Source organism: Rhinopithecus bieti, unplaced genomic scaffold (genome assembly GCF_001698545.2).
Source record: "Rhinopithecus bieti isolate Rb0 unplaced genomic scaffold, ASM169854v2 scaffold_6063, whole genome shotgun sequence".
In the NCBI taxonomy this organism is placed as follows: Eukaryota; Metazoa; Chordata; class Mammalia; order Primates; family Cercopithecidae; genus Rhinopithecus; species Rhinopithecus bieti.
In genome coordinates, this window is record NW_016805186.1 from 2,485,828 (window position 1) to 2,506,964 (window position 21,137).

Below are 21,137 nucleotides of genomic sequence, written 5' to 3' on the forward strand. Positions count from 1 at the left end.
CGCCCCGCCCCGCCCCGCCCCGGATGGGCCGCTCCCACCCGGCAATTACTCTCATGAGAAGTTCTCATCTCAGCACTTCAACAAGGTACAAACCAGCCCCAACACAGCCGGCAATTCAAATGGCTTTGAGAACAAAGGCAGTCACAGCTGTAGCAATTTCTCCTCTCATTTACACAATGTGAGGATTTTCTCTCTTTGCATATGGTATTTAAGAAAAAAAGTTTAAAACTGTAGCATACATGCCATTTCACAAGGGTATTAGTATTACGTGGAAAAACACCAGACCTGGCCGGCTTCAATTAAAAAAAAAAAAAAAAAAAAAAAATTTCTTACCAATAAATACATAAACTTTCAAGTTTGGTCCCTCCTGCAGAACAAACGTTCCTGGACCACCTGGTGGAAATCGGCAACATGCTGAGGTGTGAGAAGACTGTTTTCTTATAGCTTATAGATCATGTGAATAAAAGAGCAACAAACCACCCAGGGCCGCTTTCCGTAAGAATAAACACTCTATACAATTCGTAATCAGCACTGGTGGAGGCTGCTAATTGTTCACACTAAAATCCGAAAAAACAAAATGCCAGAGATAAGTTTTCTGTGTGCAAGGATGGCTTTCATGGTTAATTACTGGTGTCTTCATCCTAAACAACCAGAACATTTGCATGACAAACAAGAAATCCGTCTCATTTCCAATCCTGCAGCAATCTCAGGAGATGAAAGTCGCCAGAATCGACCCCAACGACAAAATCAAAACTTCCAACAAGGATTATGAGGAATGTGATTTACTGAGAATCAGTGAGAGGTAGGCATTCCGAGAGTGCACTTCACAATGAAACCAGAAAGATGTGGCCCCAAACCACAGGATAGGGACCCACCTCAGGAAGGGAACTGATCAGGGCCGTTTTCCCTAGAAAACTGTAATACTCCATTCACAAGTTCTGCATGTTAAACTCTTCATTCTCATTTTAAATGTACATTAGAATGTTGTAGATGAGAAAAATTGTAACTAAAACGGGCTTAGAAAAATAAAACATCAACAACAAAGCCACTTTGCCAGTACAGATTTGATCTTTAAATAATCTGCATCCATTTTAAAGAATTACTGAACAAAGTTTATGTGAAAGGTTAAAAAGAGAATCAGACAATGAACTACGGAGTGGAGGAATGTTAAACCCACCACTATAAAACCTGGCATTAAATAGGCTGAGAGTCTTCCACTTTCAAACTGTATTTCTTTTTTCAAAAGCAGATTTTAATTTTTAAAACATTTCAGGTAAGTATGGCTTTCAGTCCCACTCCATGCATTTATAAAATGTGAGCTAAAATATCTTCATATATAAGTCAAGGAAATCCTTAACTGTTCATGTAATAGAAAACGTAGCACCTTATATTCTTACAAATGCCACGTTTGGTAACTAAATTTGCCTCTCTAAATATTAATATGACAAATAGCTGAATACAATTTAAATTGTAATAACCACTTTAAAAGTTAATCATTTTATAAACAAGAAAATCAACTGATTTTAAGTTAAAACAAACAATAAGAAACAATTTTTTTTAAAGTGAGCACTTGCAAATGCTAATATGTCTACCTGAACTTACAACTTCAGTTCCCTGAAAGTAAGATGACATTTTTAAATACTTAAAACTAAGAAAATCAGGTGTCTGGGAAGTAAAAATATAGAAAGGACTCCCAAACACTTGTTCTGCAAATGAAATAAACATGGTGAGCAATTGAGAATATAGGGAGAAAACTCCTTCGGAGAAACTGTAATATTCCCAAAACACTTATCCCTCCCTATATTCCCCACACTCTCAGATCTAGAAGTCATTGTTAGCTGGGTCGATCTCTTTGTGTACAGCACAGAACACTCCCCTTCAAATGTTAAGAACACTGATAAGCTTTATGCATGTTTTCAAAAGCGTAAGAACATTAAAATTAAACATAATTCCCTTAAAAATTATGTCCGTTTGAAAAATTCTTATATACCTTTAAAAAACAAACATTCTTTAATGAGAGACAGAATAAAGAAGTTTCACAAAATACACGAAAACATTCTTGGCAAAAGTAAACCTCCACTTCAGGTACCTTCGCTATCAGCCTCATCGCTCACACATTTTAGCATGTACTTTTAAAAGCAAAAAGCCACTGCCGATTAAGTTGGTCAAATTTGCAATTCTGCTTTCAACTAAAGGGTAGAGAGTAAGCCTTGGGATAAGCCACGAAAGGTCTTGAGAGTATTTCCACTTCAGATAAGCAGGTCTCACTAACATCACAGATTTAACTTATCAAGTGATTCCAATACCATTTGTTCGCGCTATTTTTATAATTAGCATTTCGCTTTTTGGAAGCTGAATTAGTGGCCCTAGTCCTATATTTTTTTTAAAAAACCCGTATCTGGGAACTCGTATCTTCCTTTCTAAGCCCAGCGCAGTCCTCTGCTGGCCAGCAGTGCTCGGGCCACCTGAGCACCCACCCTGCATTCCTACCGTTGTTCAAAGTGGGGGTGGCGGCAAATCCCCGAACACCACTCTCCATTCTGCAGGGGCCGGCTGCACGATGCTGCCTGAAGTCTACTGGTACTGCTCCCCTCTCAACGGGCCTTGTGTTCGTTTAACGAGGGTTAGGGGAGCTACGCTACACGGACATCCGTCCCTGGAGCACCTCTGTGAAGGCAAACTACGAGGACGATTATCCACAGAAAAAAAAGAAAAGATCTGGCCCTTAGGAGCGGCAGCCGCTCTACAGCAATCCTTGACACGAGTAACTCTGGTTCTGAAGCCGAGGCCCCAGGGTGGGTGCAACGGCCTGAACCAGCGCCCTCCGCGGAGAGGACCCAGCCACCAGCATCCCTGACCGCACTGCAAGGTGAGGGAAGACTGGGACGAGAAGGCTTTAGAAAAACTCAGGCATGTCCAAAAGCCTGGCTCCAAAGCTGGGAGCACACCTATCACACGGAGGTTTTAACCAAGGCAGGTCGCGCTGGACCTGGGGCCTCTCACCGACTCCCGTCAGCAGCACACACAGCGGAGGCCCGCCGGGTGCAGGGGCGCGCCCCAGCCTGAGCCGCCCCACAGCGTCCCCGGCCCCGGCAAGCGCAAGCCCGCGTCCCTCCCGTGCCGCTGCGGAGCTGCACTGCCAGGACGCGGGTCCGCCCGCTGCAGGCGATGACACTCCCTCTTTCAAACCTGTCTCCTTTCCTCCAAGCACAGTGATTTCGCAGACGCTAGGGGCGCCGTCGGCTGGGGAGTAACCCGGGCCAGGGTCTAATCCCGCCTGGCTACTCATCTTGTGACCTCGGCACAAGCTCTGGGAAGCCCAGCTCTCCAGGGTGTCAGGAAACAGCACCGTCCTTGGCACGCCCTTCCTGGCTAAAGACCCGTTTCTGAGCATGAATGTAAAATGGCCCACCCTCTTCCCCATGTTCCTTCCACACCAACTCTGCACAGCCTGAGATGTGTGCCGCGAGGGACTGGGGCAACCCATGACCTACCAAAGGTAACCGCCAAATGTAAACTGCAGGTGCCAAGTAAGCGCTCCCCTCTCCCCCCTCCCCTACTGCCAGCGCCTGTCTAGTGCAGGCCCCAGAGGAGCACCAGGCCTGCCTTACCACCAGGTGGGTTCCCTGACGCCCACCCTGCACTCCTCTCCCGCTGGGGACTGAAAGAGTGACACACGTATGCCCTATGTGTGCAGGTCACTATGCTCATTTCCAGTCCCAATCCACTCCTCAGCTCTTCCACAAACCTTTCTGCAGCCTACTCAGCCCTCTGCCTGGAATGCCCTCTACTCAAATCACTATTCAAGGGGTCACGTTTTTCAAGAACCCTTCACCAATCTTACCCTTCCAGACGAAGGATTTGCTTCACGGGTTTTACTCTCATTCATTTCCACGTGGGCTGTGACGCTTTTCTGCCATACAGCAGATTTATCGGAGTGCTGCTGCGCATGATGCTCCCATTTCTGAGCTCCTTGCAGGCCTGGGATGTCTTTACTTTTAATCCCTCCTCACTCTCACCCCCACCTGCATCCAGAGGAGCCAGTTGTGAATTAATGTAACCAGTCTTGTAGCAGGATCAAAGTTTCCATTTGTGCCCATTAGCAGTGATTCTTAGCAACTAAATGAAGAAAATATGTTAAAAGAGAATCAACTTTAAAAGAGAAATTCAAAGATAATACTTTTTAAGCCTTGCACCATTAATTTCACAAGCAAAGAAAACCATTACAGGTAAATGTCATGTCAATTTCGGGGGCATTTTCCCTAGGAAGCCCTTGACAGCTTAACCAGGGCAGTTCTGCTTTATGCAAATGCAGATGGTGTTTTCTCCCAGAGAACTTGGCATGTGTTATCTCAGCTGACTTTGCAATGGCCTTGTAGACAGCAGCACACATTACCCCCAGTCTTAAGATGACTGGGGAAAGAGAACACGGAAGGTCAAGCCACTTAATACACAATATGTACACAGTGGTTACAACTATGCAAAAATTTTGGGCTGGGCACCATGGCTCACATCTGCAATCCCAGCACTTGGAGGCCGAGGCTGGTGGATCACGTGGGCCCAGGAGTTCGAGATCAAACTGGGTCAAAACTGTCTCCACAAAACATACAAAAATTGGCCAGGCATGATGGCATGCACCTGTACTCCCAGTTACTTGGGAGGCTGAGGTGGGAGGATTGCTTGAGTCCGCAAGGTTAAGGCTGCATTGCGCCCTCATCTTGCCACCTGTACTCCAGCCTGGGTGACAAACTGAGATCCTGTCTCAAAAACAAAACAAAACAAACCTAAAAATTATACAGATGTGTGCACAAAAAAGGATGCTTACAGTGTTAAAACTGGAGTATCATTTTAACTGGAAGTTTTCCTATAAAGTGTTAGTACAAATTATAAAATAAAAAATGTCACAAGACAAAGCAAATGATTAACTCAATTATTCACAAGTCAATAAAACTATAACTGAATCATTCTTTTAAATAGAAATGCCAATTTCCCTCAAACTAAAACTATAGTTTTATGTCACACTGAAAATTTCTCTTTATAGTCAGTAGTGGGCATGTTAGATATTACAGTATAACAGAAACTTCATTTAATCAAAAGTACAAATGACTTTTTCTACTATAATAGCATATATCTGTGTATGCACATACATTATTTTTCCTATGGTAGTTATGAGAAGCTGTAAGAAAACTACAAAGCCATTAACTACCCCCTACCTTTTTGAAATTTTTGTGTAGATGTGGGGGGTGGTGGCTTACTTTGTTGCCTAAGCTGGTCTCGAACTCCTAGACTAAAGAGATCCTCCTGCCTTGATCTCCCAAAGTGCTGACATTACAGGTATGAGCCACTGCACCCAGCCAAAAAACTCATATCTAATACTACACTCTGTATTTGTCAACTATCCGACCCTATAAACTCCCCAATTCACTGCCCTTTACATTATCAACATCCTCTGAGGTTATAGGCAGGATAATGGCCACATTACCTGGCAAAAGGGAATTAAAATTCCAGATGGATTAAGGCTGCTCATCAACTATGAGAGTACCCTGGATTATACAGGTGGGCTCAATGTAACCATAAGGGTCCTTGTAAGTAGAAAAGGCAGGCAAGAAAGAGAACCAACAGGACAGCAGGGTGAGAAGGACTTGACCAAACCGTGCCAGCTTTAAAGATGGAGGAAGGGGCCATGAACCAAGGAATATAGGCAACCCTAAAAGCTGGACAAGGCCAGGAACTAGGTTCTCTCCTACAGTCTACAGGAAAAAAGTGCTGCGGACACCCTGACATTAGCCAATGAAGGCTGATATTGGACTTCTGGCCTCCAGATACTATAATAAATTTGTTTTAAGTCACAATATTTGTGGTAATTTGTTACAGCACAATAGGAAATTAATACATCTGAGTTCCAAGTTCCTCATAATCGATATCATTGCTTCTTAGCCTGTTTGGTGCAACACCTAAAGACAATGACATCCTTTATTTATTTTTTGAGACGAGTCTTGCTCTGTCGCCCAGGCTGGAGTGCAGTGGCGCAATCTCCTCACTGCAAGCTCTGCCTCCCGGGTTCACGCCATTCTCCTGCCTCAGCCTCCCGAGTAGCTGGGACAACAGGCGCCCGCCACCTCGCCTGGCTAATTTTTTATATTTTTAGTGGAGATGGGGTTTCACCGTGTTAGCCAGGATAGTCTGGATCTCCTGACCTCGTGATCCACCTGCCTCGGCGTCCCAAAGTGCTGGGATTACAGGCGTGAGCCACCGCGCCCGGCCAATGACATCCTTTAAAAGCTCTCAGCTACACCTAATTCATCAGCTTCCTTTCAAAAGAGGAAGGTTTCTTTCCAGTCCCTCCCCGATCCCCAAGTTTGCTGCTTTATAGATGGTTTCAGGCTCAGTTCTGGAGGTGGAAGAGTTTGCTGGGTTTGAGGGGAGAGGAGAAAAGGCGGCTACACAGGAGGTCTACGGGCCTTCTGGGTCTGGTTCTTGAACTGCCCTGCTGCTTTTATAGGGCCATGGAGGCCGGGGCAGAGCGTGTCAATGAAACAAAGCACAAACATGAAACAAAGCGCCAGAGGCCATCGCGTCCTGATCAAATCTCAGAGCGATTCCAGTTAATGAGTAACATAACCCCACCACCTTTTTCATGGCTTTAATTATTACGGCCGGTAAGAAATATTCAAGCCATCCCTGTTTAGTGATGTTTTATTTACCCCTAAAGGCTAAAGTCTTCATTAAGTGAGAAGAGTTGTGTTCAATTCAGCACATATGGTGAGATCACAGACTGGCTGACTGTACTTTTTTAGTGTCTCTCCCTCTCCGCCCCCCACCCACACACCCTCTCCCAAGGACTCTGAGTACACAGTTCACAATCTCAATCTGGCAATATCACAATTTCACATTACCACAAAGAATATTTTTTTTTAAATCTTATTTCTGAATAGTTTTCCTTATTCTCAATTTTTCTAGCACAAATCCATCTTCTCATAAGGCCATTTCCTACACTGATTAAAGTGCAAGTCACTCTTGCTACAAAGGAGTCTTTCTTTGCCCCCAAATGTTTCACTCACATACATGAAAACTGGCTAAGTTCCTGAATGGCACAGAGCCTTTTGGTTTGAGAAGCCTGACAAAATGTCTAAGTAGTAAAAAGAACTGGTAAAACGTGAGAGCCTGTTATTTATTGCAATTCATATATCCACAAGATCAACAGTCATTACTTGCCTCTTTTTTTTTTTTTTTGGTGTGGAGACTTAACTCTGTCATGGAACTCCCTGATTATGGTATTTTCTGAAGTTCACATTGTTATGTTTTCTAAAGGGAAACAATTAGCCAGCCATAGCTTTCCAGGCACAATCTTTGAGGAAGGGAGACTGTTTACCGTGTTTTCTATCAGAAAAGGAATGTTTGCAGCTCATCTGCACTTGGAACAATATTTTTATCTTTGGGTATCATTTGGCATTGCTGTCACTGGAGCTGCAAAAACATGGGAGGAGCTAGGAAAATCCAAACTTCTGATCCTGCACTTTGCAAGAGGAAGGACGAGCTGGGTGTAGCTCTCTCATGTGTGGCCCCACCTCCAGGAGCTTGGGCCAGGAGGGAACGGGGAATGCCTGTGCCCATCAGCAATAGGCATCCTGGGGGCACCCGGTCAGAAAGACATACAGGAGGGGAGGGCGAAAGGTCCCTGCTCTCCTCTTTCATCGCAGAGGCGGAGACAACTTCTGAGGAAGAGCTGGAATCCTGGGGTCAGGGGAGGCAGCCCGGGGGAAATGCACGTGGCCTGGGCCTCAACGCCGTTCCTTCAGAAAAAGGGGGTTACCACGTGGCTCTGTGGTGGCCCTAAGGTGGGAAGATGAACTTGGCTTTGTGTCTGATCATCCACTTTATTAGCAGGATCACACACTGTGGTACACAGCCTTTCTTCTGCTCCAGTTCTGAAGAAACCATTCCTGGTAGCAATATAATTCTAAATGGGAGTCGTAAAATACGTAATAAAGAGGCTGGGCACTACAGTTTACAGAGGATGGGAAAGCAAAGTTGATTTTGTATGTGCAACTGTTCCTGTCAACGGACGAACAAGCCTGTGGGAAGGGACTGGGGCAGCAGAATCCCCTGGTGTGCCTCTTCTCTCCTCTACCTACTGAGGTCCCCTGGGAGGGAGGAGACGCCACCTGTAACCTCTTGCTGCCCAGGTATTAAAGCAGGGCTGATGAGGCCTGTGCCTCTGAGCTCTTCTTCAATGCCCCAATGCTATTTTTATTATGTTCCCAGAATTAAACTCCAATAGCATCTTTAACATGCTTTAGTTCTGTGGGAAAAGGAAATACATCAGTCATGCAATAACTATAAAAATTTAACATCCTGGAACCTGTTTTACAAACTCTAAATAAAAGTCAGCAATCTTCGTCTGCCATCACAAATCATTGTTCTTGACAATAACCCCAGTGGCTATTTTAAAGATTTCTTAAAATTAACATGAAGAATGAATGAATGAATGAAGAAACATGTCCATAGTAGGGGGTTGGATATGTAGGGATGGACATGTAGAACAGGAAAAGAAATGAAATCTCCCTTAACAACAAAACTTGTTCCCTTGAGGAGATGCCTTCTCTTGCAGGGGACCTTACTAGCAAGCTATAAGTTGTTTCTGTTTATACAGCCTGCCTAAAGCTTTTGAGAGAAATATTACTTATGTTAAATGTATTTAATTATAGGATAGGAATTCCTTAAAACTATGATCCAGTTTTTTGTTTGTGAGACAGGGTCTCGCTCTGTCACCCAGGTTGGAGTGCAGGGGCGTGAACACAGCTCACAGTAGCCTGGACCTCTTGGGGCTCGGGTCATCTTCTCACCTCAGCCTCCCAAGCTGCTGGGACTACAGGTGTGCGCCATCACACTTGCCTAATTTTTTCCTTTTTTTTTTTTTTTTTTTTTGTAGAGATGGGATTTCACTACGTTGCCCAGGCTTGTCTCAATTGCTGGGCTTAAGTGATCTGCCCACCTGGGCCTCCCAAAGTGCTGGGAATACAGGCATGAGCCACTGTGCCTGGCCAACAATTTCAGTTGTAAAAAAATTTTCCCATAGGTCTTATTTTTCTCATGCCCGCAATATTACTTTTCTTTGGACCATTCTCAGTTGATCCATGTTGCTCAAGATGCAGACTGCAACAGCATGGGCCGATCCCATGTTAACTCCACCATTACGCTATTCAATATTTAAAGGCATTGAACACATGCTCACATGTATTCCATTTGACTTCTGTCCATCCAGAAGGCCCACAATAACCCTCTTTCAAACCCAGAGCTGGTCACTTCTGCACATGAATCTAAACAGTGCTTGGTGTAACAGGATCATTTCGATTGCCAAATTTACTGGTAATCCTATTAAACCTTCCTCATCTGTGAACTCATCGAGGTTATCCAGAAGTCCCAATTTCCAGTACAGATGTGAAGCCACACCCCAGAACTGCTCCTATCACCTCCCACCTGGTGGCGACGGAGGCAGTGATGAGCACCCTTTGGGTCGGACCCGTCCACCTGGAAGTAACCTGGACTTACAGAGCCTGCTGCTGGCACTAAGAAGATGTACAGCTTCTAAGAATCTTAATGTAAGACTAAGTAAAAGAACAGGAAAAGAAATGAAATCTCCCTTAACAACAAAACTTGTTCCCTTGAGGAGATGCCTTCTCTTGCAGGGGACCTTGGAGGCAGAGCACACCTGATGTGCTTGCGTTGTACAGACATTAGTCACTGTGCAACAAAAGACATTATTTATAGCTGCTGTGTCTTTACTTCCTAGGTCTAACCACCAGAATCTCTACTTAGCCAGGTCGTGGCCTGGATTTGTTTGCTATAGTTACTGAGACTGTGGCAAACATGGTTTAGTTTTTTTTATTGTTTCATTCAGTTTTGGGCATATGTGTGTGTTTATATTCAGATTTAAAATGTGTGCAAGTTGCCTAGAAACCAAAGTGCAGAATTCACAACCTAATGCATGCTAAACTGCAGCTGCTGGGAAACAGCACGCTCCTTCACCTGCAGTCTGGGCTGGGCTCATTCCTATCTACCCTGTCATTCTAGTTTTCCAGGGAGTTTGGTTCAGTTACATCATCACTTTTGGTATAACTGGAAGGAAAGCATTGTGTTTTTATTTTTTCATCTTGCTTGAATGCCTGTTCCCCACCACCCCCCCGCCAAGAAAACGTAGGTTCTTCTCCTGCATCAGGACATATAACTTTTGGTGTGGGAGCCACAGGCCCAAGAGGCCGAGAACTTGCTTGCATGGAGCATGGATGGACAGAGGGCGGGATGGAAGGTTTCTCACGTTTCTGTATTTCCCACACTGAGCACCTTTCATCTGAGGAGCTCCACACCATCTCATACGTGCCTGAGGTGCCAGCCTGAGCACCACGGTATCACACTCAGGGTCTCAAGGCAGAAAGCCACAAGATCACCGTCAATTATGAAGTGAAGCCAAATAAACCCTCAGGAATGTATTAACTTGCACTGACAGGTACTACTTAGACAAGCCCCTTCTGCTGTCCCCGCGGTTCTTCAGGAATAAGCATGGCCCTTCCCCAGGAGCAGCTAAAGGCCGCAGACAGCCGCTGAAGAGAAATAAATAGTGCTCCAGGGCTTTCCTTTCAGTTTCACTAGCAGGACCATTCCTACTCCTGAAATGCTCTCTCCTAAGTCCTTCAGCAATAGGAAACTGTGTGCAGAACAAAAGTTACGTTTGATTTTACGCCACAAAATTAGGAGTGGAAAAGAAATGTGAATATCTTATGAGAAAAAAATGCAAGTTAAACTTCCTGGAAAATGCCTGAATTCATGGAGCTTTGGTGCTTGTATACCATAAGCTCAGACAATAAAATCCCACCCACTCTCTTGAATTGCATGTGGTAATACTTTTGACAACTTTTAGGTGCCAAGGAGAAAAATATTTTTCATGGTTAACTGTACAGCCTATCATTTTCTATCAATGAACACTAATCAGTTTTCTGGCTGAAATAAAGAATGACTTCAGGAAGAATTCTTAAGATAAAATGGTTAGGGATTGATAAAGGAAAACCACCCCCCTTTAAAAAATCAAAATAAAGGCTAAAAGGTGGGGTAAAAAAATATTATCCTGAAACTTCGTAAAACAGCTATTTAAAACCAAATCAATAATACTGCTGTGAGGTCTTTTTAGAATTTAAAGGCCTCTGTGGGTTTGCTACAATTTTCATGCCCACTCTTAGGCCGAAGACAGCTCATACATCTGTGGTGTTCAACTAACTAGCAACTTAGCTTCTGAATAAAAAGTACACAGAAATGTTGCCACTTTCTGCAAGTAGCACACTGGATTGCATGATCTGCCACGTTGCAGGGAGCATCCATCCCATGACAATGACATTGTCAAAAGATGTACACGGGCCGCGGACTGCTAAGGCAAGCTTGTGGCCAGGCTGGAAGACTGACAAGATCACAGGGCTCTAAAAACCCACAGTCCCTTCAAGGTGACTTTAAGCCCAGGTGCCCAGGCAGCAGCTGTCCCTCCATCTCTCAGCTGAGCTATGCCTGGCCACCTCTGAAACTAACTATAGTTTTATTCACCGCCCCCCCCTCCAACACACACACAAAAAGTAAGAAGAAGAAAGAAGAACAAGGAGAAAAGGAGGAGGAGGAAGAGGAGGGGAGGAGGAGGAAAAGAAAACAAAACCCAACATTCTGACATTTACTGAAAGGAATGAAGTGCTGCTCTTGTTTATGAAGAGCAAGTAAACACATATTTTATGGCAGATATTTGAAGATAATTAAAAAGGAAACTTTCAAAAAAGATGAAATACCTTTAAACGAGATGAAAGATTTTCTCTCACCCCAACCCCCAACGATGATTCTTGTCATTTAAAGGGCAACTACTGTTAGGAATTTGTTTAAAAGTTGGAATATTTTCCAAAGGCAAAATTTAAATCAAGTAAGACCTATCAGATAAATTCCATCTTCATGAATTATAACTTAAAGAAATAAAACATTTTATTTTCATGCTTTCAAATATGAAATGTTTTAAAATATCCTGAAAAATCAGCGGTAACATCTTTAAAAAGCGGGCGAGATCAGTGGAAGATTCCACCTGCCCTGAAGCCTAGGCTTAGGGAAAATGAGATCACACAAGACCATATGCACATCCTCACAAACGAACCTGTAAACAGGACACAAATTCTTAAAGCCATCAACATCACTAGACAGCAAAAATCCAGGGAGATTTAAAACACAAATATTTGCATAATCCTTTCTATTCAAGAAAACTCAGTGTGACCACCATCATGGAAACCTGTCCCAGGGGTCTACAATGGCCACCCTCAGACCTACTTTCTGGGTAAAGCAACTGAAAGCACGTGGTAGGAGGGGAGTCTGTCGTAACTGAGTGAATGACTGGGGACAGGTGCCTGCTTTTACTGACAAGCAAGTAAGGCCACACAGCAATTTCTTTAAAAACAAAAATTATCTGGGCTGGGCGCCGTGGCTCACGCCTGTAATCCCAGCACTTTGGCAGGCTGAGGTGGGAGGAATCACCTAAGGTTGGGAGTTCAAGACCAGCCTGACCAACATGGAGAACCCTCCTCTCTACTAAAAAAATACAAAATTAGGCCGGGCGCGGTGGCTCAGCCTGTAATCCCAGCACTGATTGGGACGGCGAGACGGGCGGCATCACGAGGTCAGCGAGATGCAGACGCATCCTGGCTAACATGGTGAAACCCCGTCTCTACTACAAAAATATCAAAAAAACTAGCCGGTGACTGGCGGCGCGCGCTCTGTAGTCCCAGCTACTCGGCGAGGCTGCAGGCAGAGACATGCCGTGAAAACCACGCGCGGGAGGCGCAGCTTGCGTCGCGACGCCTGAGATCCGGAGCACTGCACTCCAGCCTCCCGGGCGACAGAGCGAGGAGCTGTTTTTTTTTCTTTTCCTTTTTTTTCTTTTCTTTTTTCTTTTTTTTTTTGTTCCACTCGTCTCAAACCACCAAAAAAAAAAACAAAAAAAAAATTAGCCGGGCATGGTGGCGCATGCCTCTAATCCCAGCTACTCAGGAGGCTGAGGCAGAAGAATCGCTTGAACCCAGGAGCCAGAGGTTTCAGTGAGTTGAGATTGTGCCATTGCACTCTGGCCTGGAAAATGACAGCGAAACTCCGTCTCAAAATAAAAAGAAAAATTATCTGAAGCTGGTGTCAAAGGGATTTATTTTAAAAAACAGCAAATCACTAACACAAAGGAATTTTCTTAGAGATTTACTACCCACCTTAGATACCTTTACTTAGGTCTTTCAGGATGCTCCAACTGGCCTGAACCTGACGCATCAAACTGTTAGGTCTGGCGCTGACTGCTCCTATGAGACACATCACACGAGCAGACTTTCCCAACATGCCAACAACTCATGTCCAGGTTCAGGAGAAAACTGGTATGTCATCAATGTCGAGATGGTTTTCTTTCAACCAAATACTGCACGATCTCACTCACAGGTGGGAACTGAACACACGGACACAGGGAGGGGTACATCACACACGGGAGCCTGTCATGGGGTTCCGGGGAGGCAGAGGTATTAGGAGAAATACCTAATGTAAATGACGGGTTGATGGGTGCAGCAAACCAACACGGCATATGTATACCTATGTAACAAGCCTGCACAGGTACCCTAGAACTTAAAAGTATAAAAAAAAAAAAAAAAAAAAAAAAGAAATGGTTTTCTTTCAAATATTAAATGAAATGCTGGGTGTATCAGATGTCTGACACTTCTCTCCCAGGTTCATAACAAAACCTGAATCCTATCAATCAATCCAATGCAGCGATTAAAGGAAATCCCAGCAAGGCCCGCTTCCCAAGCTCCTCTTCTGAGAGATCTGTATCAGGAAACCAGGATCCACTTGATCTCAGAGAGCCTCATGTTGAGTCGAAGACTGTCAGTTGACCAGAATTGAGAGCGAACTTGTTCCAACCCTTCCCCATTACAAACACAAGGGTATTTACATCTTCCAAACCAACGCCTTTAGCCCACATAAAAACTGATGAGCCAAAATGGGGCCCTGCGGGCCACTGTGTGTGATTCAAGGGAAAAATTACTAATATCCAAGTAGAGTTTCCAGATTATCTCACCTTTTCAAACTGTTTCAACCTCAGCCCTCATGCCATTCCTGTCCCATGTATAATTCTCAAATTACAACAAGCATAGTCTGAAATCCGCCCATCGAAATGCCCTGGATAGACACTTAGCATTTACCCATTTGGTAGATTCTTTGGTATTTCCTAATACTATTCTAGCAAATCCACCTATACTGCAAGGAAGGAGAAAATGGGGGAAAATATGTCTTCATGGGTGTCTGGGTCTATTTTCCCTTGTCAAGGATCTCCTTTATGAAGACACCTGTTCAAGCTACTATATAAAAGTACGGTAAAAATAAAATGGAAGCAATCGCTACCTACATCTTGGCTTCAGGCAAGAAATAAGAATATCATTGTGTTTCAAATATAACTGAAAACTCCCTTGTTTTCAAATAGGTACCCTGGAATAAAGCAATATTGACGTCAGGACTCAGAACCAAACTTCTAATGGAAGACAAGGCAGGGATGACATTGCCTTCAGTATGTCATTTAGCAATTGTCATCGCCAGTGACTTCCCAGAACTAACAGCTGACAGCACAGCAAGGGGAGAAAACAATATATGATTTTTAAATCCCCACTGGGTTAATCACATAATATAATTTGATATTATAAACTTATTTTTCACAGTATCCCCAAATTTAACTGCTCACAAATGAAATTGGGGATATCTAACTTCTGAATACACAGTATGATTTTTGCGACTTCTATATGCAGAATTCTTATGTATTTCATACTCTACTCTTATTTCTATAATGTTACAAAAGAAAGTAAATACAAAACACTGTATTGTGATTTGCTGAACCTTGATAAAGACGGAATTCAGAGATAATTTTAAATGTCAAAATTCCCCATGTGGCCTTTTGGATGAAGGGCATATTAAGTAGAATAAATTTATTATTCATTATAATGTCACAGAATTAACCTACTATTTCGTTTTTACGAAGGAGGAAACTTCAGTTATGGAACTGTAGCTTCAGTGAACCGTTGTAACCCTGAAGAATCACACTGACAGACAGACAGAACCACACACACACGAGCCTATCGATTCTACTGCTCATCGTATCACCTATCAAAGAACAGCAGAGAAACACAATAGGGAGGGAGGAGAGGGAAACTGAATGAGTACATTTTGCTGGAAGGAAGGAATCACCACGTGGGGTTTTAGAGAGGAGAATGGAGAGACATGCCAGGCACATGGCACCGGAATGAACAGGTGGAGGAGACGTTAGCACTAGAAAGAGGAACAGAAGTACAGGAGAAAAAGGTGTAGAACAAAAGAACAGATGAAACGAGGACACAGCGGACTTACATCTGTTTGGCCAACTCTAGACTCCATGGACTAGTGGTAAGGAACCGTCTCCAAGATTAACAGCACGCAGCAGAGGAGCTATTCTTAGCTGGCCGTGCTGGCTGAAGCTGCAGGCACCTTCCCCCAACCATGTCAGGTGTGCTTCCAACTGCAATCTCCCTGAACAATACGTGGCCATCACAAAAACAGCCATTCTAAAATGAACTCTAGTGTTCTAGCACTTGGCACGGTATTAGAAGAATCCTTATTCCCATTACACACACCTATCACATAGCCTGGTCAGAAAAGAGCTCTGGGGCTCTCTCAGGGCTGCACATCCTGTAACATCACTGATGAGGCTGTTTTGTCATAAAATAAAAGCACAGAGGCGGAAACAACTCCAAACCACCCTCCCCTCACTTATTCAGTCATGTATTTACCTACTGATTTGGGTGCCGGTTATGTATTCCTAAGTAACACCTATTATTTACTAGCTGTAAAACAGGCTCTGCTGCAGGTGAAGTATTCCAAAGTGAAGCCTTGTGCCTAGAGCAAAGAGTAGCCTGGGAGAACATCAGCTCCTCAGGGGAAACATTCTCCGACTAGCCCACTGGACACCCAAGGTGAGCGACCCTCTGGCAGTGAACACGGCCACCTTTCCCTGGCTCACCACAGGACAGGGGAGAACATTTTCAGATTTCACTCTCCGGCTTTTGTTTCAGTAACACCTTTGAACGGCAGAATTTACTTAACAGATAACATATCTGAAAGGCTCACTTGAAAACCAGTGCTGCAGTATCTGCTTCATTTCCCTAGGGGGTGGACAGGCTTCCTGATGGGCCACAGGAGGTCTGACTGTCTGTCTGGCCCAGAACAGCTCCCCTGCACCTGTGGACACCTGGCTGGCCACAGCACTCAGGCCAGGAGGCCTACCTACCGCTCCAGGTGGGGTGGCCTAAAAAGGAAGGGCCAGAAGCAGGTAGCCTCCGCTGGCCAGGTGCAGTGGGGTTTTTCTCAGACACACACGATGAAGTGTGTTTCCAGGCTCCCCCTAAGTCCTGCTGGAGGGTTTCAGGGCCCCCCAGTTAGTTGACTTTCCTGGGACATGTACCTTCTTATCGTACCCCTTTCCGTGTTATGGTTACTATAACAGGATGAGAGAAACCACAAAGTATAAAAAGCTACAGGACACGGAGCCACTTATTCACGCCCCTGTAAGCACTGGAAAAAGCTGTCTTTAACAGAAACACATGTAATCAAAAGAAGAGGCGGGGGCTCTGCAACATCAAAGCCCCTCAGTTGTGGCACATGGTCCACAAACAGGATAATCCTCCAGATATCTGGGACAAGTCAAAAGACAAGAGGAGCGAACAGTGTTCACTTGTTTGAACTGGGATACATTTCCAAAAGGGAGCATGAAATGACATGATCCAGCAGCAGCTTAGGGAGCTTATGTTTTAACTCCCCCTACCCGGAGAACTGGACTTGAACAGGATTTAAGGTGCACAGGTGAGCTTCAGCAATTCATCGGTTACGTGGAGAGCAGTGACATCCAACAGTCCCCTTTGATCTGCAAAAGTGACCTCGCTCCCCATCGGCCGGCCACTGCCGGGGCACTGGCACGGAGCTGGGCTCTTGTGCTTTCTTGTGCTTTGATAGATGGCGACGTTTCAATCAGGTATCAGTTTCTATTAAAAAATGCTGAGGGACTTAGCTGCTAATCACACTAAAATGAAGACCTAGATGACGTCGTGTTCTGGCATCCTGGGTACATGTAAAGAATGCCCACCCAGAACACGCTCTGTGATTGGATGTTTAGGAGAGAAGAGAAACTACTTCACTTTCATGACATTCTTTTTACACTAAAAGAGTAGCTATGTGAAGAACAAAGGCAGACCGATGCAATGACTTCATGTCACTAAATACATACTGGTAAATGCAGAGAAATCTATTAACTGCCAAAATAATTAACACTCTTTGCCCACACATACTTCTATGTAACACTTTCCGCTCGTAGCACCACCAGAGCTCACGTTGTCTGGGGGTGTGTGTGACTGCACACCCAGGGTACAACGGCACACTGTGAACACCACACTTTCCACCAGCCTGGGATGAAGCCTAGCCGAGAAGGGTCGGAAAAGCCAGCCAGGCCAGACCACACAGTGGAAATACTAGAGAGGAGGCAAAGTATCACTTATACCTTTTTCAGGATTTGATTATGCTACTTTGAAGTGAGGACTATTTGTATTTTAATAAGAGCCAGAGAGCAGGAGACAGCTGTGTAACTGCATATTTCTTTGGAAGTAAGTTGAGAGTATCCATTTCACGGTAACCCGTAAAGTTGAGCAGAAATAGCCCCACAGTTAACTGCTGAACCTTGAAGCTCATCTTCCATGATTTCCATATTGTGCCTACAAACTAAACATACACGTCACGATCGGGAGCTGGCAGTATCCCCTCAGATTCTGAAACGGATGTCAGTTTGATTCATGTTCAGAGAGGAAGAAGAGACACAGGATGGCTGCTGCCGGTTTTTACATCACTGGCCACATGCAGAAAGCCAAAGGTAAAGGACGAATGCACAAACCTTCCTCTCACAGTCCTACACGATCCATTCATGAGGCTCAGACGCTGCTCTGCACTCACAGCCGTTTACTCCAGTGCACAGGAGATGGTTATCAAACGGAATGAGTTAAGGTATACATGTCCCCAGAACTACAGCTGCAGTCAAATGCTGAATTCCAGTATTCACAGTCAATGAAGTTACTTTTTATGAAATGTACATAACAGATCTTTCCAAAAAAGCAGTATTTCAAAATAACTGAATTAAATTATTTTTCCAAAAAGTAGCCTGCATGAAAGCACCTTTGAAGTCACAAAGTTGAAAGTCACAAATATAAAACACACTCCCATTCTTCTTCAATGATTATTCTCCGTAAAATACAAACATCAAAACATTAAAAGTAGCTTGCTGGGTGACGATTACTGATAATTTGAAATTTCTTCTTTATACCTTCCCATATTTTCAGAATTTTCTCTAACAGTATCACTTTGATATTCAGGGAAAAAAAGTTAAATTTCTTACCTTGAGTTGGTTTAAAATAAGAAACTAAATATGCTGAACTGAAATAAAAATACAGGAAAGGTGCCCCCCTAGAAAACAAAGCTTGGTTGCTTTATGCAGAGACCAGAGACATACCACGGCTGCAATGGTCACCTCAGCTCTCAAATCCAGATTTCAACAACTTGAGCAACATGAACTGGACTCCTGGGGCCTCCCCACTTAGGAGTGCTGGGCACACTATCGGTAATGCCACCCGTCTCCCAGGACAAGCACTATAAAAGAGAGGCCAGACTATCACCTGGATTTCATATTAACAGATTCAGTTATTACAAATTAAATTGAAATGAATTTCAACCTCCTTCCCTTCAGTAACTTTCCTTTTTAAATCCTCACCACGTCCCTGATAAGCTGCTGGAGAAGATGCTTACAAAACACTGGAATGCCCAAAATATAAATAACAAATGAAAGGAGGACAACAAATACTGGAAAACTTACAAACTCCAATCAGTGTTGAAACAGTTATGAGCTGCTAAAACATGGCGTCTCTCAAATTCTGGGGGTGAAGGAGTGACTAGCATGGCACTGAATGGGTGGCAGGTGTGAGGGCCCAGGAGGGTGACACGCAGCACACAAAAAGGAATGGCACTTACACTTGAGGGTCTCACGTAACTTTACCCTGCTGAGAAAACACGGGCCTTGGAAGGGGCCACACCAGTTTATAGGGCATGGCTCCTCAACAGTAACACACGCGGACAAAAGGACAAAGGCCAGGAAGATTCAGACTTCCTGGTAGAATGATTTAATGTGTGCATCTATACAATGCCCATAAGGAATTCGGTAATGTCCGCCTAAGGCCTGCCAGCCTGATTGCCTCTCACCCTCATCTCCTCTCAGAAATGTGTGGCTGGTCTTCTGGCACCCCCAGTTTCCCTGAGAGGGAGCACGGTGACAGGAGATGTCACGCTGGTAACGGCAGCAAGTATAGAGGACCACATCCTAGGGAGTCCCAGGCAAGTCCCTGAGAGAATCAGTTTTCAGCAAATGAGGACAGCTCAATGCCACACAGCACCTGCCCGCACAGGTCCCTGGAAGCTCTGCCCCACCTGCATCCCTCACCAGCTGGCACTGCCTTCCAGACACACCAGGCTAGTATCTCAGTAATATGGACCAAAAACACTGTGGGCATCTGGGGCCAATGGCTCTTACAGAATTCCTGGATAACCTAACCCAAATAATATACACAATTGGGCAGGGAAATTCTAATACAATGCCCTATCTATAATAGAAAGGAGAATTAACGGAAAAGTCAGTTATAATGCACTAATATGGACGTCAATATTTATAAGCTGATGCCTGAGTACCCTATTAAATACAACAGTGAAGCAATGGGCTGCCTGAAGAATCCCCACTAACACACAGCTATTAATGCAAACTGAAGCAGCTGTGCCAGGTGGTCACTCAAACACCACAAATGCATTCCCACTGCAAAAGAGATTTTCTGAAATGGCAAGTAACTCTTGGAAAAATTCAACAAAATACAATCTTCCCAGATTTACCCTTCAGACTCATTCCCAGAAACCTGAGTCAATATTAAACCTGTGCACAAAAAACAGGTTCTAAGTCCAAATATTAGACACCAGTTTTTCACCTGTACAGCTCTCCAGTTGGCACCTGAAGAGTGTGGGCAGTGGCGTAATTCTCCACCCTGCTGGAATGCACTGTGCACCACAGGCATAGTGCGCCTGGACTCCACCCACCCACGGCCAAAGCACCCCGATCACTGGGCCACTCACGTCACTCCCAGGAGGGCGATTCTGCCCTATGAGAACTGTTCCTTTATCACAAACTGCCACCACATGACAAAGTGCCTCTGGAGGCCAAAATGATGGAAGTAAACTGTGTTCAGTTGAGGTGGTTTATTCAGATACCAGACCCTAAGAAAATCATCTCTGCCACTATTTTCCTCCCGTGAACTTCTGGCACTGGACACTTGGGTGCTAGGTGTGAACTGGAATGCCTCTCATCTTCTCCTCTTGACAGACTGCATGGCCCGCTTCAGAATATTTGGACAAGCACAAATTTGAAAGATAAACAGGCCTGCAATGAGTGTTCTGAGGCTCATGATGCTGCTGAGACCCAAAGGGTGGTCCTGAACGTCAGCCACGATGAGAGGGCTATTTCACCGGAATGCTCTGTCATGACTGATAGAACTTATTCAGAAAAACAGGTTCACTTGATTTGCTCACTGCCAAAATTAAAAATCCCTGCAAATCCTAGAATAAGCAAAAATAATGAGAAAGTTTAGTCACTTGGTCTTGAAGACAATCGTCATCCCTGCCATGTAAATGATGTGATAAAAGCTTCCTGCACAGCTTCTGCAAGGCTTCTGAAGATCGCCTAGATTCACACAAATACTGCTAGTTGCATTTTTAATAAAGAACCCTAAAAAGCTACCCAATTCTAACACCTAGTACTTCACTATTATTTAAAGCACCCCAAAACATGGCTCTACAGATACGTGTGTCTTTTCTATATGAAAACAATGTTTACAATCAGAAATACAAACTGACAAACATTGGTTTGAGTAACAGAACTAAAAAAAAGAATTCAAAATACCAAAAAAAAAAATCATTTCTCAAAGTAAACTTAGACAGCA

At 44.2% G+C, this 21,137-nt stretch overlaps 1 protein-coding gene across 3 annotated transcripts in view; it reads right to left on the reverse strand.

Moving 5' to 3' along the window:
* The window catches only part of AOPEP (aminopeptidase O (putative)), an 83,618-nt gene that overhangs the window by 39,734 nt on the left and 22,747 nt on the right, over window positions 1-21,137 (reverse strand). The window contains exon 3 of one of the 3 annotated variants that reach the window (XM_017871526.1): window positions 3,845-4,119. The exons of the other annotated variants lie outside the window; for them this stretch is intronic. Within the exon in view, the coding sequence (XP_017727015.1) occupies window positions 3,845-3,889 (45 nt within the window). The 5' untranslated portion in view covers window positions 3,890-4,119. The remainder of the gene's footprint in view (window positions 1-3,844; window positions 4,120-21,137) is intronic. 3 annotated transcript variants of the gene reach the window in all.